The sequence below is a fragment of the Gouania willdenowi genome, chromosome 5, assembly GCF_900634775.1.
Source record: "Gouania willdenowi chromosome 5, fGouWil2.1, whole genome shotgun sequence".
NCBI classification, from domain to species: Eukaryota; Metazoa; Chordata; class Actinopteri; order Blenniiformes; family Gobiesocidae; genus Gouania; species Gouania willdenowi.
In genome coordinates, this window is record NC_041048.1 from 35,379,761 (window position 1) to 35,406,487 (window position 26,727).

Sequence of the window (26,727 nt, forward strand, 5' to 3'; positions counted from 1 at the left end):
ACAGTTCTGACATGATGTGGTGATGTCACCCTGATCTGGCGTTTTTCATAGCCATCATCCATTGCTCTCCCTCCCTGTGTGTGCTCATCCTTCCTCCCCATTACCCATTTCACTGGAAGCCATGTGACTGACAGCTGCAAGTGCTTCAGCTCGCATGGCTTTGTAAAAATCTGACCCACTGCCCCCCACCGCACTGCATGCCTCCCCCCCAGCAACAGGCCCAGGACGAGGCCAAAAAAAGACACCGCTGTTAGTTTGGAAAGAGAACTCGCTCCACTGTTTTGTCGCAGTAAGCAACAGATTACACCCGACAATACACATACACGCACACACACACACGCACACGCGCACGCACGCGCACACGCGCACACACACACGCGCACACACCACTCCAAATGTAACATGTAAAAATAGATCACACTCCATTTGAAAGGATGAGTTCACCAAAAAGATGCTAAACATAACATCAAACCTCCTACTTCCTGCACTTGCTGACTATAGAAAGCTTTCAGGAACACTCTGACCACACAACTGTGTGATGGTAGTTTCTGAGAAGCAGCCGATGACACACAGGGATGGACAAGCAGTATCTGTTACTTTGCAACTACTTATTAGGCAGCAATTGTGCTTAAGGTGTGTAGAAAAACAGGATGCTGATGAAGCATTCTGATAAAAAACTAAATAATGACAAATTTGACCAATAGTAAAGATTTAGTTGAGTATTGTTTAACTATCAGCATGCTTATCAAATAAATCACACACATTTCTCATCATAAATGATATGTTAATACTTGAATTGTTTTAAGTTTTCTTTTGCTGACGCGTGTCAAACTCAAGGCCCGGGGGCCACATCCGGCCCTTTAGAGCATCCAAATCGGCCCGCGAGAGAAAGTAAAAATCACTGAGAAAACATGAATCATTGTGTAAATGAAACCAAACAATATTTGCAGAGGCTCACAATTTTCCTGGTGCTTATATGACACAATGGCAGTCATTTTTAATGTTAAAATGTCGACAAAAACTCAAACTTCTTACAAAATCTTTAAAATTTCTTCAAATTACTACATAACATTTTCTTTAATTAAATAAAAAATTGTCACAAATATAAGAAATTTAAAATGAAGACTGTTTGGGACTCATATCTGTCACTTATAGCTTAGATATTGTTGGTTTCTTACATATTTTGTATTTTATGTATACATACAAGTGCAAACTAGGGCACAATAATGTTGAAATTACTTGTTTTCCAGCATAAAATCTGTGGCCCACTTGAAATCAAACTGCTCCGTATTTGGCCCCTGAACTAAAATGAATTTGACACCCGTGCTATAAGAGAAGAGCTTAGAAAAAAACCTTTATAGGATATTTTCACTCTTAGATTTCTAAAAATATGAAGAGATTGTTCAACACGATGTGCGTCAGTGCCTTTCCCGATCACACCTGACTGCTGAGCGCACTTTACTGAGCTCCACAAGTGGGCACACGCCCTCTCCATGTACGGCTATGAATCTCCATGAGATGCCAGCGCAGGCACAGTTTTACAAGTTTGAGTCAGAGCAACCCACATGACTACCTTCATCAGGTTAGTCAGACATTCAACCACATTCTAAAAGCCCAAGACATCGCTGCTCCATATCGACAGCAGCTGAACTCGACCCCAGGAGGGGGTTTTGATCTAGTTTTGTTGAGCAGAGTTCATGAATGTAGCCTCGTGGCCATGATGCACAGGCATGCGCATTCTTGATGGACGTCAAGAGACTATTTCAAGAGCGGTGCAAAAAGGCAGTGGATCTAAGAATACAGTGACAGATAGGCCCATCCCTTTAACACAAAGAAAGCAGTACTCACAGGTATAGAGATACAATCTTAGAAGCTGCTTGGCCTAAATCGGGTATGGAGGTCAGGTCATTGTGGTCGAGTCGCCTTAAAAAGAGACAAAGATTGCTCAAGGTCAGAAACAAAATGATAAACATTGTTAAAGGACTTTAAGGAGGCAACATCAATAGGGAAAAAACAAAAGTTTCAGTGGAAATGCTACTTTGGTTACTTCATTTTTCTAGAAATTGTGTGCATGTTAATGCTGCTGGAAGCAATCTTTTTTTTTTTTTATCAGATAAAGGCAGTGTAGGCCTCATAGATCAATAAATCAAAGCTTGTTTTCATGAAATAAAAGACTTAAAAGGCTGAAATTGCCGTTTGAATTTTTGTTTATATCCCTGCTTCGTTTACTGACATTGTCAGGAAAATTTTGCACATGGCATTGTGGGATGTTGAGTCCTGTAGCGTAAATGGATGAATAGAAGTGTTTTTACTTCTTTATTACTGTGATTTCTTGTTTTTGCCTCCAAAATCTCTGCCAAAGGGACTTCCCAACACATTTCATGTGTTTTCACTCACTGAAAGTTGTGGTAAAAACAATGGTGGATATTTTTTTTGGGGCTTACACAAAAAGATCTGAATCCAACCGAGATTGAATGTCTCGTGGAGTGAGGTGATGTCATGGGGAATACCGGAAATAAAAGTGTATCACAGTCTCCCTACGTCTGCAGGACTCCACATCCCACAATACAATGCATGAAACTTATTGTTTTTACTGGAGATCAAAACAAACTTTTGAGCAGCAACTTTAACAATTTTTCTTCAAATAAATTATCTTTGATTTATTAATCTATGAGACCTACAGTATGTCTTTATCAGATAAAAAAGGCTTTAAATACAAAATGCTGATGGTTACCCGTCTAATCCAAGCGCTAATTTAAATTGGTTTGAATCCAAGCTGTCACGTCTACAGCAGAGCGAGTGACAAGTCATGCTTTTAAAAACCAAAAATAACGCGGGGGTAAAACAGATGTCTAGGAGCGTGTGACTGGCCCACCGGCCTGCCAAACATGTCACCAGTGTGTGTATCACCAGTTAGCTGCTGTGTGTGTGTATGTGTCCCATGTCCTGGCGCTGAGTGACACAAAGCCAAGCTCTCTCCTCACCATATAAAATATTTACAAGGCCAGTCAGTGTTGGTCAAAGTATCAGGTGATGGAGGGGGGAAGGCTTAATATAGAAAAACCCACTGCGTAATTCTCAATTGGACTTAAGTCAAGATGACACATTTTAGTGAGATACTTGGAAGTCGAGTAGCAAATTGGTGAGGATTTAGATCGCCTCGTAAAATCCTTTTATAGTAGACCTAACTGACTAACTCATTCTTAAAGAGATAAGCAGTTGATTCAATCAAACAGTGATGCTTGACGATTGATTGCTGACAGTAGAGATCATGTTCATGTGTGAGTGATTAGTAGGTGAATACTTACAGTTCTCTCAGATTAGGAAGGTTGGCGAAGGCTTCAGGGGGGATTGAACTAAGTTTGTTGTGGCCAAGATTTCTGGAATCAGAGAAAAACAAACAGGAGACCTCAGTTCGTCCTCTTAAATGATGTATTTTCCAACAAGCAATTAGCATTCAGATTCTTTATAACCATTCTATTATCCTATAATCCTAATATTTGTAACACATGTTACCCTTGGGGTCAATCTGACACCAGGGACATTTGCCTACGAAAATGATTTTCAGAAAATTATAGACCAAGGTTTTGTGTCAGGCACTTTGTTTATTTGTTGAATACATAAATAACCCCTTAATAATGAAACCATGACCTGTTTTCTAGCGCCACCATCAGGCCAAACCTTTAAATTAGAATTCATTTATCCTGAATAATAAATCTTCTCAAATGTACCGAAAACAATAATGACCATAGGAGTATGAACCCTATTGGTTGTGGTGATGATATGAACTTTCCTGCAGCCCCAGGTTTAGAGTTAGAGTATCTTGAAAACTTTTCATCCAAATCTTTCCTACTTTGCGATGCACATTAATGATTCTCACACAATGAACCACATTGGCTAATGTTAGGAACCCCCCCTTTCCTTTCATAAGCATATTTATGTACTTGTTTTTTTTTTTACATAATTAGGGATATTAACTATAAAGTCCTCTGTCTCAGACACATCATCTTCTACGTCACTTTTACTGTGAAAGAGCTGTTCCATGTCATCTATCAACTTAAAAGTATCAACTGTGCACCTGCAGGTGTGGGGATGTAAGGTCACACATGGGTAGCACACAGACTAGTTTTACACAGCTAAAACAGCTTGGGGTCAAACTGACCCCAAATGAACACCAATACATGCAATATGCGTTCAGCTCATTGAAAAAATATTATCATGACTATTTTATGCTTAATCAATTGTAGCCATCAAATTAAGACAAGTCATGAAATATGAAGCAAAAGGAAAAAAAGACTATAATTTTTTTGAATGATGAACATTGAATGGGGTCAAATTGACCCCAAGGATAATAGGAGGGTTAATCAATTGTGGCAGTTACATTTCTCGTCTGACAAACAGCCTGATCGCACCACATTAGGCTTGGCTAAAAAAAAACTTTGCAGTGCATAAATCCAGACAGCCTTCAAGGAGAGCTCAGATCAATATTATCGATAGAGCGCGGCTCTCTGCAGGCTCGTTTTACCAAACAAACCCCACAGGCAATTCATCTGCTGCAGTCAATTTGCACTCCAGGCTAACAGTGTGTTTAATAGCTGGCACTTGACTTGTACAGAAGCTTATTAGTGGGTGATTTGTCTTGTGATATAGAGATACTACTGTCAGAGTGCAGAGGAGGGGTTGCACCACACACACACAGGCACACACACAGACACAGGCACACAGACACACCCACCTGCATCTTAGCACACACTAGTAATAAGTGTTCTTTTTTATCTGTTGTGCTTGCGTGCACGGATACACACACACCTCAGTGGCATGCAGGCAGTGTGTTGGCAGAGTAGGAGTCTGCAGTGACAGCGCTGTTTGTGTTTGTGTGCTGATGTTAGGCTGGGCGAGACAAAGGCAGCCCACAGCTCTGGGCCGTCATCCCCCCCACCCCCCCACTTTACAGACGTGAGAGAAAACCCAGGAATGTTTCACAGGCCTGCAGAGGGATGGCTGCTTTACACAGACTGGGGACACTGTTACCTGACTTCACACATTCCATGATCTCCTATCCCTCAGTCGCCTTAAACCAGGGGTTTTTAACCTTGGGATCAGACAACTATCAATATTTTTTTTACAATTTGAGCCCATTTATGCTTATTTTTACACTAACTATACCAAACTTGCCATATTCTCTCCTATTTTCATCACATTTTTGCTCCTTTTTATGCATTTTTGCTACATTACTCCCATTTCTGCCACATCTCCATCAAATTTCCACCATTTGTAAACAAGGATTTACATTGTTAAGATGACTATAAATGGTGGCTCAAATAATAATAAACTTCCTGGATATTATTCAGATGAATAAATAAATGTGGTTATCACAAATTCATAGAATAATTGATTTTGATGACTTTATGGATGGTCCCCACAAAGCTCTCCCCTTTATTCCCCCTTATAGATGGCCCTGTCTCCACATGACTGATCTTCAATGTTTATGTCTGTGTCCAACCACCTTCAGGTACAGTGGGGGTCCCCAGTTCTGGAACCTTTTTTGGGGGTCGTGGGCTGAAAAGTTTATCTTAAACAACTGCAACAAGCATGGGAAAGACAGGCTTTGAGAAGCCAATTTTTCAAATTGTGTGTATTAAAAGTATATTAATACGTTTAATATGTTTACTGCATAAAAACCACAACAAAAGTCTGCAATTACATTTGCTACAACTTATACCTATCAATCTCAATTGAGTCTCGCTTGACAGATTTCCCTTTCTTGTCTGGTGTGTTCAGTTGCAGATAATGACAGCCTCCTTTCCCCAGTTCTGTATGACTTTGTCTGTGATGAGATAATAGCAGAGCATGTGTCTGGCCCGCAGGCACAGGCAGGCCTGACAAGGAGGTGTGCATTCATGTCTATGTCATGAGTATTTACAGGGGAACCTCCCATTGTGGCCTCGATAGGTAAATTGTCGTCCCCTGCAACAGGAGGCAATTACCTCGTTACAGCCACTGCCTGGAGGTGCACATAAATGGCCGTCGCAGTCTCTTTTTCTTACGCACACAAATACACATGAAGGAGAAACATTGAGTGCAATAAATTGAAGGAGCAATTTTAGGTCTTTAGCAACCTGGTCAATAACTTTCACACATCAGCCATGTATGACAACCAAGATTCACTTAGAAAATTATCTCCTAGAAATTATATTAGCATGCTAAAGTGGATTAGAGCTGTGTTAGAAATGGCATACTCCGTACTACGCATTACAAACTCAATGAGTGTGTCTACTATCTACTAGAAGTGTGACGTTATCTCGATACGGCAATATATCGCGATATTTTTATGCACAATCGATTATCGATATGCTCCCGCTAAGTATCAATTTTTTTTTTAAAAACTTTTTCTGCTTTTTTACTGAAATGTGCACGTAGCAGATATGTCTTCACAGACATTTTGTCACTGTTTGTTGAAGAAACCAATATATTGTTTACTGGAATATTGCACTATAATGGTGCCACTGGTAAGAAAGACCGTATTTTTTCTTTACAAAAAGCACTATTAGAGATACTTATTCGTTTACATTGGTATGTTGACACTTATTTATAGAAATGTTGCACTAAAATAGCATCACTGTTCATAGGACACTTTTTCAATTTATTGTTTTTCAGAGATATAAAATAAAAATTGTATTTTTTCACTTAAACTTTTTTTTTCTTGTTATGTCACAGATTATTGTAGATTGATTTCTGACCTATATCGATAATCACAGTATTGTCATATCGTGAGATAATCGTTATCGTGAGCTTTGTATCGTGTATCGTATCGTGAGATACCCAGAGGTTCCCACCCCTACTATCTACTATTCCCACTGACATATACTTCTAAGTTTCCCAAAGTGCGTTTTGAACCTACAATGACAAAAACCTAAAGAACACTGAGGCTAAATTTCTACATTGATTCTCCACCTTTACTAGATCTGAAAGCGTTTTAAGTGAGAAAGTGACCAAGTAGAATATCAACATGTGGTCATTTTATTCACAAAACTGGCAAAAACACATTTCATGCTGACATATCAGAGATTTTCCAAGACCCTCCATTGCGCGACGGACAAAACTTCCAGTTAACTTCAAAACAAGAGCCCTATTTACAAAAGCTCTAAAAAACTAATGGAAGACAAAAAGAGATGCTTTTATTTTGAAAATGAGATGTTTGATTTTTAGCTTGAAGCCGGTCCCAGGACGATTTTACATTTCGCTTGCATCATGGGGTCTTTGAGTATGACTTGTGTGCCCACCGTGAATACTTTAAAAAAATGCCCCAATATGGTATACATCCGGGTATTTCTCACATACTCAATCTTTTCATACTATCTAATGTGAACGCACTACATACTCATTTTGACGTTAGACTTAGTATGAGTAGTACGTTAGTATCATTTCGAACACGGCTCAAATCTACATTTTTATAAATAATGAAATTCTTGAAATAGCTGTGAGTTAAAATAAAACACTGATTAAAGACAGGTTGTGGTTGAGAGTCAAACCTGCCATAGCAGTGCTAAAGGCCACAGCAACAAACAATTCCACTGTTTTGTGAGTGAATGAAAGCAGTGTTCAGTGTTTACACAACTCAGTGTTTTTCATTGAGTCCACATTTTCTTCAAAAACATGACTTTTAATTGAGAGCAAACATCTATTATAAGAAGCAGAAGGTCGAGATACGATTTTTGCCCATATGGAAAAAGTGTGCTGAACACTTACGGGTTTCCTGGAACAAACTGCAGTGTAAACCAAGAAGTAAAAAAAGATCAATGGAGTTTTTGACTGCTTTACTGATGTGAGATGTGGGAGAAATATGTATTTTGAGTGTATCAAAGTCACTTAAAACATTCAAATTAGGTAAATCAACTGTTTAGAAAATATAGTTTACAATAGGCATAGCTGTTTGATTTTCAACTGGAACAATAACCAACATAACTACATGGCCAATCATCTCTTTTTTGTTCCACTGAATTCAAGCTGCTGTGCTGCAGCCAAGTGAGGATTTTCTACAGCCAAATGCGATTAAAACGAGACAGCCATATTCAACACGTGTCCTCTAGTCATCTTTTTCTTTTGTTCTGCTGGAGCTGATCATAGTAAGTGCAGATGTCAGCATAACCTGCTTTCTGTCAGCAGGGCTGAAGAAACATGAGGGGCAGCTGGAGAAGCGGTTCATTTGGGACAGAGAGGGATCCAACCCTGCATAGCTACCCTGGAAAAATAACAAAAACAAGGAATGCTACGAAATCTGTTGAATGCAACCTGGTGGGGGAAAAAAAACTACTGAAAGTTATTGAGGCTTTCTGAAGTGTGTATTAGATTTAAAAAAAATAAATAATGGGTAACAATGGGAAATTAATGCCTTAAATCAGGGGTGTTGACCTCATTTTAGTTCAGGGGCCAAATATGGTCTGGTAGAGGTGACAAGTACCAAAGTAGATTACTTTGTACTGGACATAACTAGCTTTTTCTGGTGTCTGTACTTTACTTGAGTATTTCTTTTTTTGGCAAATATCTGTACTTTCTACTCCTTACATTTTAAAAATGAGCTTCTTACTTTTACAACCTTCGAAGATAACGTCACGACATAAAAATACGTAAACCAAGATTTTATTTACAAATTGCATCTACTATGAGTGCTAAATTCTCCAGGTGTTCGTGAAGGGTAACAGATGAAATGTATTTCCATGTACCAGTTTTCTACAAGTTCTTAAAAACGCTAATCTCAAAGCTGCTCTGGCTTTTATTGATCAGTTTTTTTGACACATTTTATTTCCAAATTGCATTCATTATGAGTGCTAAATTCTCCAGATGTTCAAAGGTAACAGATTTAACTTGTTTCCATGCACAAGTATTTTACTAGTTAAAAAAACTTTAAAAAAAAGATATATAATTTGCTGGTTTAAAAGTCCTGTCTTATTATTGAAGCAACATTTGTTTTACTTTTTACTTAAGTACATGTACTTTTTTACTTTTACTCAAGTAAAAGAGCAACTTCAATACTTTTTACTTTTACAGTCATTTTTTATTCAAGCATCTATACTTTTACTTGAGTACTGAAGACTAGTATTTTTGCCACCTCTATGGACTGGTTTGATCTCCAATGGGCCACAGATGTTTGTCAGAAAAAATGAGTAATTTCAACCCTAATGTGCTCCAGTTTGCACTTTCACGTATACATTATGTGTAAAATCTGTAAGACGCCGACGATATCCAAGCAATAAGTGACAGATATTAGTCACTGGAAGATCTTCACTTTTAATTTCCTTGATTATTTGCCCATTTATGTGGAATAACTCAAGGAAAATGGCAGGACTTTAAAAAAAAATATATTAGAGTTTAAAAAATGACTGCCATCATATAATAATCATTGGAAAAATGTGAGCCCTATGGATATTGTAGAGTTGGAGGGACAGAGTTATCTACAACTGAATTAGTTGGAAATTTGCACAATGATTCATGGTTTCTCTATCATTTTTAATTTCTTCAGCGGGCCGAATTGAATGCTCTAAAGGGCCGGATTTTGTCCCCGGGCTTTGAGTTTGACATGTGTGCCTTAAATGCAACAAATCTGGAAGTACTTATTAAAGAATAATGACTCACACTAATGATGATGATGATGATAATGATAGAAAGTGTTTTGGAAATGTTTAGCATTTGTTTATTTCGAAACCTTCCCTAGAGTCTGGAATTTTTATTGAGCGAAAAAAGATTAAAAAATAAATAAATAAGAAAAAGAGAGAGAGATAGAGTCATAATGGCAGGACCATAATGGTATTTAACAAATAATATTTTAAAATTTGTGTTGTGAAAATGGAGGAAAGCTGGGAGTACTGCAGTGATGTCATTGCAAATGATGTCTGTGTGTGGGAGAAGAGGGAACAAGAGAGCATGGGCTTACACATGCACAGATATATCATCATTATCTTCCAAATCTCTATTGCAGATAAATGGAGACTGAACTTTGCTCGCTGCGAGTGTGATGTGATGTCAGTGGAGGACCTTCTGTTGTCCAGCTGTGAGACAAAGAGCTTTAAATATGCTTGCTTTCAGACTATTATAAAAACCACTCCAATAACAACCTGTGTGTCAGACACACAGACATTTCTCTTCCTGTCATAAAGGGCCACTTTATAGCAGTGAGAGTGTACACAAAACTCACACCAGCTCCAGGCCACCATTTTACACAAATGTTAGAAGAAGGGGGGAGTTAGTGCAGCCAGTATCTTACCAACTCTGACAAGGTTAAAAGCATAAGAAGGCCAACAAGATTTGCGATAATAGCGATAAATCAGATTTTCTAAACTCCAAGCGAGGAAGTCTAACATCTTTAGAAGGCAGAGAAAATTTAGGTGCGAGATCAGAGAGATGAAGAGCAGATGGGGTTAGCGTACTTCACCATTTGTAATACATATTCCCACCGCCCTCGCACAGCACAGCGAAGACAGAAAGCAGCCTCAGCCTTTGAAATCAGTTCTGCAGGTTTTTCGGAGGTAGTTTTTTGCAGGCTAGGCTACATCTTGGGGCCATCTGCAGCAGCCCTGATTTTTTTGGGCCAGGGCGAGAGATGGAGGCGGGCACTCCAAACAAACACGGGCAGAGTTTGTACCATCCTGAGGCACCACGTGAACTTTTGGCTAAGTTTGTCAACTGTGGCTTCGTCCCTCCAGAGAAGATGGTTTATTAAGAGCTACAATGTCTATGATGCATGAATGTGTGTTAGGGCAGTTCACAAAATAATTTTCACCAAATTTTGCCAGATCCCTTTTTGCCTTCATCCAATTGACATCGTAGGCATGAAAAATGGAGTCAATTGCTGCACATTTAGGGGTGGCACAATTTTTCACAATGTTAATGTTTTTTTCAATCTTCGGGAACGGTGTTTGAACTGTTCTAATGTTGTTACGGTACTTACAGTATTTAGTATAGATACAGGGTGAAACTATTAATGACCATACTTACCTTTATATTGTTCAAGTTTCTGATATCTGTGAAAGTTACGTATACTTTGGTTAAGCAATAAAAATTGTAAAAAAGTGTGCCACACTTTAATGACATTATATTGGTAAAGTTTTTGGTACAGATGTTCAAAATGTCAATAGGAACAAGGCAAAATGCAATCTGGCAAAATTTGGAAAACTTTTTCTTCAAACTTCAGACATACATATACTGTACATTTGTAGATTTTACTTGTAAATACTGTCTACTTCATGCATATTTTTTCACATATCTAATTTCTTGTGTAACTATAATTTTTGTTTTGATTCTAGGTTTATGTTTTCATCATTGTATGCAGCATCTAGGGCTTCTTATTTCATGTGACTATAAATCTTTTCTTGCTATAATGTCTTCACTGTGGAGCCACTGTAATGAAAGTAATTCCCCACTGGGATTATTCAAGTATTTCTGATTCTGAATCAAATTCATATGCACATGATCCTGCAATGAGCACGGATCTCTTGGGTTGTAACAATTACTTTAAAGTACAAAAACTTTAAATTTTTATCATTTTTTAGAAGGACAAAAGGCAAAGTGCTAGAACCACTTAACTTTGATTTGCACAGAAAAATGCAAAACATTCTCTCAAAACCATTTGAGTACATGTTTTTTTTTGCTCATTTCTGATTCCAATGCAAATCTGGCTGATGAAAGTAGGAAAGGTTCATTGGGATAATCAAGAAAAACACAAAATAATGTGTATTTGCAAATTTAAATTGTCTTTTTCACACTAGGTTGGACACTATCCACTGAATGCGGACTCATCACATGACTGAAGTTGCATTTTCTTTAATCTTAAGCAGTAACAAGTACTTTTGTTTTTGTCTTTTTGTGATTTGATGATTGTATGGTTTGGTCATCAAAGACACATAGCAACAATCACAAAGCTGATAAACCAAAAGTTGACTACAAACCAGGGAGTTATTGAAAGTACTTGAAAAGTCCCTTCAGTGTTTGGAATGATACTCCCTTCAGTGCTCAATGTATCTGGAAGTACAACACAAACATCACAGGTCTGTTTGAACTTTGTTGCACTTCTGACTACAGCTCACCGGCTCTTAACTTCAAAGCAGGAACAAGTTTTTCCCTTTCCTCTGACTTTTTCAAACTGCTGTTTGCTTTAATAGAATAATAATTACCCATGATGATATTAATTGCACATAAAATTGCGGTTGTCTAGACGTTAGAACCCCCGGTTGCTGCTTTCTATAGGAACGAAACCCAAAGGCCAATGAGATGGAGCTGTGATGGTGGGGAGATTGAGAATTAAAAAAAAACGTGTTTAGTCTAAGTTTGCCTTTTCTATCCCCCCTTCATGTCTCCCAGTCCGTTTTCTGGGCAGGAGCTGCCTAACATGCACAGTGCCTCTCACTCTCAGGCCAAGTCACACTCCCCCCCACCCTATCATCTTCTCCAGATTTCCAAACTCTTCCCAGATGTTGCGAATTCACAGATGATTCATTGATCGGGCCCACTTTGTAGACACTGACTTCAGGGGGAAGAGAGAAAAAAGAGAAAAGGAGGAGGGAAAGAAAAGAAAATTGGCGCTCAAAAGTGTCTAAAAGGGACATCTATTCTGCTGACTAAATTCCTGGAGAATGACTTGCGGCAGCAGCTGTTTGAGCGAGGTCGTGAGCTCATTCCATTTCTTTATATTAATGTCAGACTTTGGCTTTAGAGTGAGAGGCTTAACCTTAACAGTTTCTTTCTAACTTGTTGACGTGTGTGTACGAGTGGTCTCAGCTGGTTTGTTGAGGATCATTCACCATAAATAGACACAGGAACAAATTACCAAATCAAGTCTTTATACAAGGAAATTGCTTATCTTTTATGAGCCCTAACTTCAAATAGCCTGATAAGGAAGGAAAAGAAAAAGAAAAGTAGTTGATGGAAATCAGGGCCAACAATAATCATCATGAGGCCTTTCAAATGTTCTGGGACTGTAAAATATCTCCAGAGGATACGCGGAATCACAAGCCTCAGAAAACTATGACAATAAACAAACTTAGTGTAATCACTTCCAATACCACAAGATTACAGGGCTGCGTGGTGAGAAATGCCCTAAAAACCACAAGAGGCTGTGCACTGTAGAGCACTGTAGAGCACCACTGTGGCTGCCCTAATGTTTAAAACATTGGAAATGGGTCAGAGATGGAACGCATTTGTAGCAAAGTCATTCTACTAATGTGTAACCGTAAATCATAATTCACATCTAGTTGACCAACTCTACCGACAATACAGATAGTCATACAGTGTGGGACTGTTTTTGAAGTGAGGTAAAGTTAAACATCAGGCTCTAATGGTCTGGGAGACAGACCTGTAATGCTTCATTTCATTTGGCTTCCTTATGTGGGTTAAAACGTGCAATCGTGGTTGTGGTTTCTGACCACTGACAGGACTAAAACCAGCTTGAAGGCAGCAGCTGTGGCAGCAGACCGTGATTTGAACAACACTCTTCCATTCAGTGGTTGGAAAGCATGCCCCTATACCTTCTATCAGATAGCCTCAAGCTAGGTTAGCTGCAGCCCGAGTCTGCAAGAAGCCAGCTAACACGAATCCCAAATCACCATCAGAAAGTCCCTTAAACTTGTCAAAGGCCTCCGATTTTTTGCGATCGCTAAAAACTTAACCACAAAAACTGAATTAAAGCACTCTTTATTTAAAATTGGGCTCCAACATGACACGAAAATCCCTCACATGCACGTTTTGGGGCAATATTGCACATTTACACGCTATTTATAACCCAAAAACAGGTGAGTGAACATCGAGAAAGTGTAAAAAAAAAGATGAATATGTCCAAATTAGCCTATTAACCTGTTCAAAATCTTGAGTTACGTGTTGACCAGTAATCATGTTATCCTGTGACTGAAAATGAATGCAGAGCTTCATCTGAAATGTGTAAAACTGGTGATCATTTTACCTGGAGACATCTCATGTCAGAAGTATTACACCTTCAATCACACGTCTATGCGGGATTTCGCACAAATCACAAGGGTGATTCACCAGTTGGCTGTAATTAATGGTTTCGCAAATAATGTTTTGGGACTATATTACACATTTCCATAGTATTTTTTTAGTTAAACACATGGCTGAGGAACTAGCCGTGTGGCTAACGAACATGTAAAGCTGTGACAATGTAATTTTGTGGGATTTGAGCGTAACATTCCATTTTCGTAAATCGTCTAAAGCATATGAAATGTAAAATGAATAACCGTAGTTGATTCTATAAACCCTATTAAACATGTTTGGTATGATTTCAGGAAGTTTATTAGTAAAGTCATCAAAACAGCGAAAGACAATGAAACACGGATTTGACGCAGAAATACGAATACCGTGAAACAAAATTCTGGAAGTGTTTTAAACGGAAAATTGTAGGCATTACTTCTTTCCTCAGAGCAAAAGCCAAAGCAAATGTTCTGCTGTTCAGATATTGGGCTTTAACTGTGAATACTAACACTAACTTCGAGAATACAAAATCAAGAAGGATTTTAAAGTCAATACAGCATTTAAAGATAACAACAAACTATAATTTTATGTAGGTTTCTGTACCATAAACATAAATAAAGACCATAAAGCAAAAAAAACACACATAAAACAATATATGATTCAATAACAGCTAGAAGCGTTCCACAATCTCATGTAAAAAAAAGAATGGGAGGAGCTGGCAAACAGACATCCTGTATCTGTTTTATCTCCATCCAACCACACAAACCACTGCCAATATTAGTCTGGTTTACCCTTTTATTCACTCAAAAAGCCCCATTACACCACTGGTACCGATAGCATGCCTTTAATTTGACATTGGTTGTGCTGCAAATGTGATAAGACACCATTCCTGTGAGGTACACACTGTGACGAGAAAGCAAACCCGTTGTGAATGACATCTCATCAATCACAAATATGTGTTGTTTCATATATATATTTTTCAGTCATTTCTTTGTGGTTGTCTTCTGCGGGCCCTAGTTTTAGGACTAATTCTGTGTATTTTTGGTGACTTGTATATATATTTTTCTGTCATTCTGTATATTTTTGTTGCTTTGTGTGTTCTTGTGAGTAATTTTGTGGGATTTTTGTGTTTTTTGGCATAATTTTGTTGTCCTTTTTGTGAATGGATCTAAATTTTGTATGTTTTTGGTGGTCATTTTATGTTTTTGGCAGTTTTTGAAGTAATTTTCTACCATTTTGTGTGTTTTTGCAGTCATTTTATACATTTACTTTGAGATTTACACACATTTAGACTGAGGCCCACATGTGGCCCCCTGACCGCTAGTTGCTTAACTCCACTTTTGTTTCGCTGAGTCCTCAAGTCTACATTTTTACAAAAATCAGGATCCTGAGACAACATTATTTTGACAACTGGAAAGCATTACGAGCTCTTGTCTTCACCATGAACTGCAGCTTTTTTTTTGTTTTTTTGGTACGTGTCTCCATGGCAGTGCAACTGATGGATGATCTGCAGGCCAAAACTCGCCCTCAAGCCACCTTTCCTTCCTGCTCAAATACTCCTTTATTTTCCAAGACCATTCCTTCAAAAAAACATGCAGAATGTGTCTAAACACAAAATAAGAGAAGAATTTCATCCTGCCAATTAAAAACAATAAAAGCTGTATTTCTTTCCCTCTTTGAGTTAAAATGCACATCTTCCCGATGGCCAGACTATCACAGTAATTTCAAAGTCTCAAGCACTAGTTACTATGTAGAGCCTTGTAGAACCCATTTGTATCTTTAAAAACCTGCCGCCACTCACTGTATCTACATTATCCATTGTAAACAACAATTTACCCGGCACTAAATAAGGCAAAAATCAAAACTGCTTATAATAACTTAGTTAATGGCACCCTTCTGAATTTAGTATATTACCGGTAAGTTAAACCTGTTTGTAAAACTATGGCTTGTCTTAAATAAACATGCTTATTTGGGGAAGTAATTATGTACATAATTGTAAATGTACTGTTTGGAGTCTAAACTGCCTTGTACAAGTCTTAATGTTTGCTTTTATATTATGACAATAGTTGTATTTCTGCTATAGCTTAGTTTAAAATCCCATTAAACAAATAAAATACACTTTTATTGATCCCCAGAGGGGAAATTCACATTTGCAGCAACACAGTATAAGCAACATAGGATAATATAGAGTTAGTTAGTAAGTTAGAGAAAACTTATAAATACACTGATGCTGTTTGCAAAGTTTCATATTGACAAAATGCAGTCAGTGAATCAGCAAAACTGAGCAGAACAACAATGACTGTATTATTTTATACAATCATGTCAGTCATCAACACATACATACATGCTATGAAGTGACTGAATGTTAAAGCACTATGTGATGTGTAATTAATTAGGTACTGAACTTTATTAAGTGCTAGGGCTCGGCGGTATACTGGTTCATACCAAATATCGGTATATATTTTCGTTATGATATGAATTTCAAATATATCGCCGTACCGGTGTATTTGATTACACAACTTTCGGGACGCTACACTGCGCCGCCTTTCAAACGTTGCACTTCTAAATAAGAAGGTAAACAGTAGCGCTCTGGTGTTAGTTGTGGTGTAAATCATACATGTAAATGGATAAGAAAGACACAATTAAAAGCTCTGAAGCTGCATGTGAGCATGTGCCTGCGTGCGCATGCCTCTGCTACAGGAGAACAACACTCACGGACACGGAGGTTAGCTTAGCATGTCGGCAGTTCGGCAGTAATATACAAAAAAATAGAGCAAAGGATCACAATTTGTAATTCGTATAATGCTGCAAACAAAACGCTACTTTATTCACCATAAGAAACCACCACACCACTGAGAATGCAGCATTTAAAACTAGAAATCAAGCTAATGCTAAAGCTAAGCTAGCGCAGCAAAGAGCCATTGGGCTGTTGTTGCTTGTATTAATACTAGTGTGGAATTATTCTACAATATTCACTCATCATGACAGTAAAATAGACCATCGTAAGTCATTCTACTGCAGTAATTCCTCTCTCAACCAGGAGAACATGCTGTGTGTGGACACCAGATTATGCATGAAAAAAAAATACCGTCATATACCGTTAAACTGTTTGAATTTTGAAAAATACTGTGATATACATTTTTGGTCATACCGCCCAGCCCTATTATGTGCAACCTTAACTATTAAATCCTGCAGGTGGACTTCAGGTCAACCAATGACCCAAACATTTGAATTAGGAAAGGTATGCAAAGAGCTCACCCACACTTGTTGGCATTGCTTAATACTGTCCTTCACAACAAAAATAATAATACTACTGATGCTGCTGCTGTTGCTGCTAACCCGTCAGGCATAACGGGCAGAGAGCACTGGATGTGATGTGATTATAATGGGTTCCACAGCCAAAAGGCAGAGAGGGACTTCGTTTTGAAAGGCCTCGACATAACGACATTCACAGTCCAGTTTAAAATCCAGCTGGACTACAATTGGTGAACCACTACTCAACCAAAGTAGTTTGTTTGTTTTGTGTGTGGCTCATTGAGCAATGACAAATCAAACTGCCTTAAAACCCACAAAACTAAATATTAGACAATATTATTGAGATTACAATAGTGCAGGGGGTTTCAAAGTCATTTTAGATCAGGGGCAGAACGCGGCCCAGTTTGATCTCAATAGGGCCACACAATATAGGAAGGAAAAATAAGCAATTTCAACATTAATGTGCCCAAGTTGGCACTTTTACGTATAAATTATAAAAAATGCACTGACATTATCCAACATTAAGTGACAGATATCAGTCCCTGCATAAATTTTGATAAAATTTCCTTGATTTTGTGACCAATTTGTACTTTTTAGGGAGATTTTGTGGAATAATTAGTGGAAAATTGCAGGATTTTGGAGAAAATCTTTTGGAAAAAAACATGAATTATTGGGTATATTCCCAAATAATTCCATTGTAGATCTCCCAGCCTTTTTAAATACACAAATACAAAGACTGTCCACAATACTTGGAGGATTGCAATTTTCCCATGCAAAACTCAAATAACTCAATTTTGCTAAAATTATTTCACATAAATACCCCCAAATTTTAAAAAAATGGTAATAAAATCAATAAAATTGAAAAGAGAATATCATGCTGAGACAGATATTTGTCACTTATGTATCATTTTTACATCAAAGTTCAAATTTGGGGGCATTAATATTGAATTTGTGTGTTTTTCAGCCTAAAATGTGTGGCCCACTTGAGATCAAACTGCTCCGTATTTGGCCCCTGAACTAAAATGAGGTTCACACCCCTGCTCTAAAGTCTAAAGGCCCAGATTTGGCTGGCAGGAGTTACGTTTGTCAATGTAATTGCCTCTACTTGTCTTGTTTGGACTGCTATAATCTATTACTTATCTGACTACTACTACCAGAACCGGCTCACTGTGAGTTTCTTGCCAAGTGTGACTATCTCCGGTGGTGTATTAGTGCACAGCCTAGGTGTTTTAAAAGATAATCCAAAGCCATAAAGCTACCCTTTGAAAACAACAAGATTGCGGGTCCTTAAATCTTGACTGATAAGGTTTGCACAAGATAACAGAGGCAGACTCAGAGCTCACGCAGGATCTGTTGTCACATAAAACCCAAAAGCTTCAGAGCAGCTGTTTGAACAGCGGCACTAGCTCAACAAATGACCGCCTTTGTGCTTTAAGGACAGGAGGATCAGTGTGTGTCTGCATGTGTGATCATCAACAGCACTTGATCTTCACCATGTGCTTCTTCAGGACAGCACATTCAGGACTAAAACTACACACGTTTCCTTGTTCATTTCCTGAGAATAGTTTTGCAAAAGGCTGCATTCAGGACCGTACAGGGATCATTGAATTTAATCCCAAGTGGATCACGTGTCAAAATCGTGGCCCGGGGGCCAAATAAAGCCCTTAGGAGCATCCCATTCAGCCCACAAGAGAAAGTTAAAATGACAGAAAAAACATGAATAATTGTGTAAATAAAACTCAACAATATTTGCAGGTGCTTGTAGTTTTTCCAGTGCTTATAATGCATGATTGTAGTCATGCATTATGTGGGCGCCGCAAACGGCTGCTCCGGTGTGTTGATGTGTCTTCTTTCACTGCAACTACCAAGTCAAATTCCTTGTATTGTTCTAAACTGTACCTGGTCAATAAAGCTGATTCTGATTCTGATTCTGATTTTTTATGTTAAACAGCTAAAAATAAAAAATTCCTACAAAATCTTTCAATTTTCCTCAAATTATGACAGTATTTCCATTAATTAAACAGAAATTGGTCACAAAATCTAGGAAATTTAAAGTGAACAACCTGTTGGGCCTGATATTTGTCACTTATTGCTTCGATATGGTCTGTTTCCTACATATTTTATGTGTACGTAGAAGTGCAAACTATAGCACAATAATGTTGAAATTACTTCCTGCATAAAACCTGATGCCCACTTAAGATCAAACTGCTCCGTATTTGGGCCCTGAACTTAAATGAGTTTGACAACCCTGCTTTTGAGCATCAACTTCAGCCCACGTCAGAGAAGAAAAATAACAGTGAACTGAAAACATGAATCATGATGTAAATTACCAACTAATTCAGTTGTAGATGTAATTCTCAGACCCACTAAACACACAAATTCAAAGTTTCCCTGTGCTTATATCACATGATAGCAGTCTTAATAATAATAAATCTTAATTTGTACAAAATTCTGCAATTTTTCTCAAATTATTCCAGAAAATGTCCCTAAATTAAAGGAACGTTGGTCACAAAAACAAAAAATGGAAGTAAAGATTCTGTAGGGATTGATATCTGTCACCTATTGCCTGCATGTTGTCAATGAAATTGCAAATTTGAGCACATTCATGTTGAAATTACTTGTTTTTCCGCCTATAATCTGCAGCCCAGTTGAGATCAAACTGGTTTGTATTTGGCTGCTGAACTAAAATGAGTTTGACACCCCTGGAGCAAGGGGACGCTGTGGCAGTGTTCCAAGCAGACACTTTTACATGCCGTGTTGTCATTGGGTATTAAAAACTGTTCAGTGTAGTTCAGTGCAGTGTTGTCCTATGCACAATGGTGTCATTCATCTTTAAAAGACAAGGAAAATGCTTGATCAAAGTGTTGGGCTTCCTACGTTAGCTTGAGTCGCAGACAGAGTTTCAAAGTTCCTGTAAGAGCTGATTCATTTACAAGAAATTCCATTTATAATCCACAGTGAGAAACGTAAAAACATTTGAAAACGTAACATCCTATAGATCTGAGTGGATATAGTAGAGGTTTAGTTGTTTGGTAAAGCTGATGAAAAACTTGTTAAAAACATTTTAATGCTTCAGAAAACTCAAGGTTTTTTATTAATAATCTAATTTCAGGCATTAAATATCGATGTTTAGATGTAAACCAAGACATGCAAGCGTTACTAAGTTGCTTTGTTGTCTTTTTGTGGACTTGAAAAGATGTGTTTGTCTGAACTTAAAAAAAATGATGCAAAGAATGATTTTTTTTGATCTCTTGATAAGAGTAAAAAGTCAGAGGGACAAAACTTCTAAACAGGTTTGATTCTGCTAAGGCCTTGATTTTACAAATGACTTAGCATGTTCTCCCTGAGCAGGTGGATCTGCCACTTCGAAACCAGGGGTTCTCAACCTTGGGGTCAGGATTTTTACTCCTTTTCTGCAACTACACCAAACTTGCCATATTCTCACCTATTTTCATCACTTTTCTACCTCTCAGAACAGCATGAAAAGCAAAGTTAGATGGATTGCTGACTGCGTCCTAACCCGGAACTTCCCCTAAACACGTGAACTCACACACAAGTGCTGTCCTTTATAGGTTAAAAAAAAGCCAAAAATGAACCATATTGTGCAGCTGTGTGTTAATAAATGAGCCTGTGTGGCATTTTGCTTTAGCAAATCTAACCCAGACATGTTTTGTCTGGTCTGACTTCATTTGAATTAAAAATATCGAAATTTATATTGCGGTGTGAGTTTTGGTCCATATCGTCCAGCCCTAGTTTAAACTCATTGTTCCAACTTTTTAAATGACATTACCCAAACACCCTCTCCCTCCATTTCTGCCACTTTTAAGCCAATATTGTTACTTTGAACCTTTTTGCCACTTTTTATGTCCATTTTTGACCACTAATTTACAACTTTTAAACAATTTCTGTGCTTTTTAAAATCCCTTTTTACCCCCTTTTAGGTCACGTTTAACCCATTTTTTTCTTATTAAAACAAGGTTATACATCTTTAAAATGACTATATACTTATCCACTTATAACAGTGGATATTAATCAGATAAATAAATAAATGTGTTATTACAGATTCATAAAACAATGGTCCATCATTTTGTGACTTTACACTATGGCCTATATCGATAAATATACATATTTTATAGCTCATTTTATATTAAAATACTCGTTTTAGGGGTCACTGCTTTCCTTACTACTCAAAATGGCATGAACAGCACAGTTAGATGAATTGCTGAGTGCGTCGTAACTCAGACCTTCCCCTAAACAAGCCACACTACAGAACTCACTCACACGTGCTGTCCCTTATAAAGAAAAGGCCAAACGTGGCCCATATTGTGCAGCTGTTTGTTAATAAATGAGCCTGTGTGGCGTTTTGCATCAGCAAATTTAACCCAGAATTGTTTTTTTTTTCTGGTTTAACTTCATTTGAATTAAAATATCGAAATGTATATTGTGTATCGCATTTTTTTGAGAAAAAATATCGAGATGTGAGTTCTGGTCCATATCGCTCAGCTCCAGTTGGAAAGATGAAATGTCTGTGCAACAAGTGTTTATATTCTGCACAGAGGGGCTTGGAAAGCTGCCTGTATTATTAGACATCACCTGCAAAGTAAAGTTTCAGCACTTCTTCTTCTGCACACACAAGCCCTGAGAGTAGATTAAAAATAGCCTCAGTGACAGCTGCCCTCAGCCCACTGTTTAACACACTTCATACAAGACAATTATGCGATCTTTATAAGTTGAAAATCTCCTCTGACTGGATTCCTGGGTGGAAATAAGCTTATCTGCACAGCGCTTTTGTCCAGTGTGGGGGGTCTAAAAGTTATAAAGTTAGAGTTGTGATTGTGATTGATAATGGGCTTTATTTTCTATCATCTTCCTGCACAAATATTGGTCAATAAATCAGCTTTACTTACAGAGAGACCGTCCGGACTGGAAGGTCCAGAGGTGCAGACGTCAGCTCCCGGTGGCTACAGTCGACGGAATCCCCCGTACAGGTACAGTTCTGGGCACAGGGTAGCTCTGAACCCAGTCCAAGACTTTTTAATGATTGAAGCGATAGAATTAAATAAAAAATACAAAAAGAAACACGTCCGAATCGTCCCGGGAGCGCCGCCATTTTGTATCCAGTTTTAATAGCGCGGCGGCGGAGGATCACTCAGCTTCACTGATCGCTCCCGGAGTCCAAAACGCTCACTTTAGAGGGGATTCAAAAGCTTCTGTTGTCACATTAAAGCTCCTTTAATGTAGTTTACAAAAACGAGAATCAACATTTAAATAGCATTTGTGTTTTCAGTCACAGAAAAAGTCATTTCTATAACCCCCAAAAAACTTTCTTCCCCGATGTCAGGCGCGGAATAAATCAGGGACCATTCACAAATTAACCTGGATAACCTGACTTAAAACGTCTTAATTCAATACCTACGTAAGTGAGACATGAACACAGGTTTGTTATGTGAAAACTGTGTCGGGAGATATTTGAAAAACGCAGAAACAAAAAAGTGTTGGATTACACTGGCTGTGGGAATTACAGCGAATCCAGGGAAGAACAGCAGCAAGAGCAGGAGCACAACCTGCTTAAACTCGCAATAAAAGTGCACAAAAGTTGTGAAAAGTGTCCATCCAAGAGTCCAAAGTGTGGTGGATGTGGTGGGGATGGTGTCGGTGTCGGTGTCCTCAGAAGAAGAAGAAGCAGAAGCCCAGCGCAGCCGCTGCTCCGTCGGTCCCGGTACGTCCAACTTCACGGTGAATCCCAACCAACCAAATCCTCGCAGCTCCACCAGGTGCTCTCTGTGCTCACAAAGCCTCCAACATGTAATAAATAGCAGAATAAAGTCCCCCTCCTTCTCCGTGCGTTACCCGCCGTGACTTTTTTCACCGTTGCTGTTACTTTTCCTTTCACTGGCCGCTCGAGCGCTGAGGTCCACGTTGGAAACACAACAGCGATGGCACCGGGTCCCGCCCCTTTGCTGCGCTCTAATTGGTTGTTCAAATTTGAGGGCTTGACCTCATTGGTCGCTGCGGGTTCTCCTCGCACCACGGAGCCGGAGAGTGCTTGAGAGTGTGTCACTCAGCGGCTGCTAGCCCCGCCCATGTTCCTCACCCTGGGGTGTGAAACCGCACTGGAGTCTCTCACTCTCACTGCTTCTTAAAGAGACAGTAACACACTTACCGTATTACCCTGTAACAAGCCGGAATAACATAATTAGATTCAAATCCCTCGTGGTTCAATTCAAAGGACTTTTTTTGTCAATATAAAATCAAAGATTAACTTGTGAACAAAAATAGAATAAGAGGAAGTCATACATTTCAGGGCCAAGTAAGGCCAGGCAGGGATTTTAAAGCCAGGGTTACTAAAAATGAAGTGAGATGTCGAAGGAAACTTCTTTCAAAGTCCACTGCTGAGTTTGTCCAGGCTTGTTAGAGACCGATATGTGACAATAATAAAAAATAAAAAAAATTAATAAAACCCCAAAATGTAATAATTGGTCAGTTACGTAATAAAAGTGCTGAGCCTGAAATGTAATTTAAAATTAAAATGAAATAAAACCCCAAATGTTACCACTGATCAATAATGTAACAATGTAACAAGATACTGAGCCCAAAATGTAAACACTTTTTACATTATAGGGCAGGCAATATATTTTTAAAAGTTACCAAAAATGTATACGCATACGCATTTGTGTATGATATACACCAAATCCATAAATAATTGACTCATTCTGTGATGGAATAAAATTATTACATTATAATGGAAAAAAAAATATATTGCCTGTCCCATAATGTAATTTGGGACAAAAAGTTGGGTTTTATTCAAAAATGTTACACTCCATTTCTGGCTCATCACTTTTGTTACATTATTGACCAGTTATTACAGTTCAGGTTTTATTACATTTTTCTCATAAAAATGTGGGTATTGTTACATTTCAGGTCGTTGTTAAATATCGGGCTCTGACGAGGCCCGGTTCCTCTGCTCTCCTGGGGGATTGAACTGGACAATGACAGTTGACCTCATCATTGAAGGTTTTAAAGAACCGACATCTGAAATGCTTTGCGTGATTACTGGGTTTGTTTGGGAATGAGTGGGAATTCTTTGGATTCTCTCTTGTATTTTTGAATGTATATATTATTTAGTTTTTACAACAGCATATTAGGGCCACGTTAGAATAAAAATGCAAATCTCTGCACTACAAGATTAAAGTCATAATATTTTGAGAATTAAGTTGTATCTTAATAACATAGACGTTTTATGAAATTAAAGTCATATTATTTCTAGTTTAAAGTAATATTTTGAGAATAAAGTTGTAATTTTATGAGAATAAACTTGAATTACAAGTCAGATCTTGTCTGCATTTAGAAGATTATACTTCTTTCGGTTTCACAAATAGTGGGCCTTTTGGTCCATCATCGCTAAAGCTGATGAGCCAAAATGGGCATAACTAAAGCGACTCTGAAGATGTACGCGTTTCATAAAATTATGTCTTTATTCTTGAAATATTCCGACCTTAATCTCGTAATGCTTGGATTTCTTTTTATTTTAGAGTGGTTTTATTGTTTATTTTAGTAATAACTTTTTTATTTTATGAAAGAAATATTGCTTGTCCTTAGCTGCTGCAGTCTGAGCACAGCCCCTCACAAAAGCTCTTCTTCTTTTTGGATTCCCATTTCACATTGCATAGGTTTACTGTAATACTCAACCCCTCCAAATACATAAATTCAAAAACTTCACAATCTTTGTCAGGGCAAACATTTTTACCATGGTTATATCAAATAATGCCAGTCATTTTAATCTGAAATTGTTGAAATAACTCTTTATTATTCCATAATCATGCATTTTCCTGCAAATTGTTATGCAAATTCTTCTCAAATTAAAAAGAAATCTAGGGAATTTAAGCCAAGCTCCTGCAGTAAGTGCATCTGTCACTTATTGCTTGGATATTGTCTTACATAGTGCAAACTTAGGCACATTAATGTTGAAAATTTTTCATTTTCTGGAGCCTACTTGGGATCAAACTGGTCAATATTAGCCTCCCGAACTACAATGAATTTGACACCCCTGCTATATTGTAATATAAATCATATTTTACTTGTGATCTTAAGATTATATGGGTTAGTCTTTTGTCTGTCTGTCACAGATTTCAGGTATAAATGTCTGTCTAACGTCTGTTTTAGTCTATTTTCTATAAAGTCCTAGCTGTTAAATGTCTTTATGACAACCTATAATGACAAATCGTTTAGTTTGTCACAGACTGCAAATAATTCACCGTCACTGCATTTTTCATTAAGAAATTTTGTGTGTGCTGCTTTATATTTTTTTATATCTAGTACAGAAGTTACTGAAAAGTGTTATTATCTGTTTATAATGTGATATAGAATACACAAAGCTCTGTGTGTTACCAATAAAAGCTCAAATGAACTTCAGTCTCTTCACGCAAATGCAAACTGTCTTTATAGCCTCCATTATTGTGTTGATGAACCTTTTCTGTAGCTTTGCTCTTTTCCTCTTGCTTGGTAATTAAATACACTTTTTGTTTCTTTTTTAGCAGTAACCTTGTGCAAAGAAAGTCTATAAGGTGTGCATATAAAAACACATTTTGCACAAAGTAGCCATATTCTAACCCTCATAATTTCATTTATGTTTTTATGTTAACTCTAAGAACAAGGTTCTATTTTTGATATGAATGAGCAACTTTTATTACTGAGTAGGGGGGGCCATAAAAGGGTGTTTTTTCTAATGCGAGGGCCCAATTATCAAAGTTCATGTCGGCATTTAGAACAACGACCAGGATCAATGATACATGATAATACATGGTACTACATAGGGTTTAGTATGGCTTTGTTGTAATTGTATTTATTTATTTACTCTCATTTTGTGTTTGTTTCAAGTGTTCTATGAGTCATTTTGTGTAATTGTGTTGTCTTTTTGAGTTTTTGGAGTCAATTTTGTGTGTTGTCGTTTTCAATTTTATTTCCTTGTTATTTTTGTGTGTATTTGTAGTTTTATTGTGCGTTTTTGTCATAAAAGAAAATAAAAAGTAGTTTTGTTTGTTTGTTTTTGCTGTAGCTTTGTGTATTTCTTTGTCATTATGTGTTTGTTTTAGAGCCGACACAAAATTAGACAAGTTTGTTTTATGACATGTGGCCACCAGTTGCTCATTTGTGATATAGAGACTTTTGATCTTATTATGGATGTTGATATTTAAATAAGTCTAGGAATCTGAAATGACACTTCAAATTTATGGTAATATTGATTAAATAACAAAGAAAAACTTGGATTAAAATATTTGTTTTTATTGTATTTCTTCTTTCTTTTTTTCTTTTTATTCTTCTCTTTTTCTTTTTTTTTTGTATGAAAAAGTAAGCTCCTCGCCTTGACGTTATGTACCCCTATAATTGAAAACCAATGCTGCAGGCTTTTAGAGCCTGGACACACAGTTTGTGTGTCAAAGTGCCAACAGACTGTGAAAGACAATCACAGTCAACTTAAAGACTGTTTAGGAAGTAGAA

General features: G+C 37.6%; 1 protein-coding gene across 2 annotated transcripts in view; it reads right to left on the reverse strand.

Moving 5' to 3' along the window:
• lrig1 (leucine-rich repeats and immunoglobulin-like domains 1) overlaps positions 1-23,328 on the reverse strand; it is a 50,925-nt gene extending 27,597 nt beyond the window's left edge. The window contains exons 1-3 of one of the 2 annotated variants that reach the window (XM_028447281.1): positions 22,137-23,328; positions 3,309-3,380; positions 1,849-1,923 (exon numbers count right to left, since the gene is read on the reverse strand). In XM_028447281.1, coding sequence (XP_028303082.1) covers positions 1,849-1,923; positions 3,309-3,380; positions 22,137-22,339 — 350 coding nt within the window. In that variant the 5' untranslated portion in view covers positions 22,340-23,328. The remainder of the gene's footprint in view (positions 1-1,848; positions 1,924-3,308; positions 3,381-22,136) is intronic. The other variant, XM_028447279.1, reaches the window with a different exon arrangement.
• Between the last annotated feature and the right edge of the window lie 3,399 nt (positions 23,329-26,727).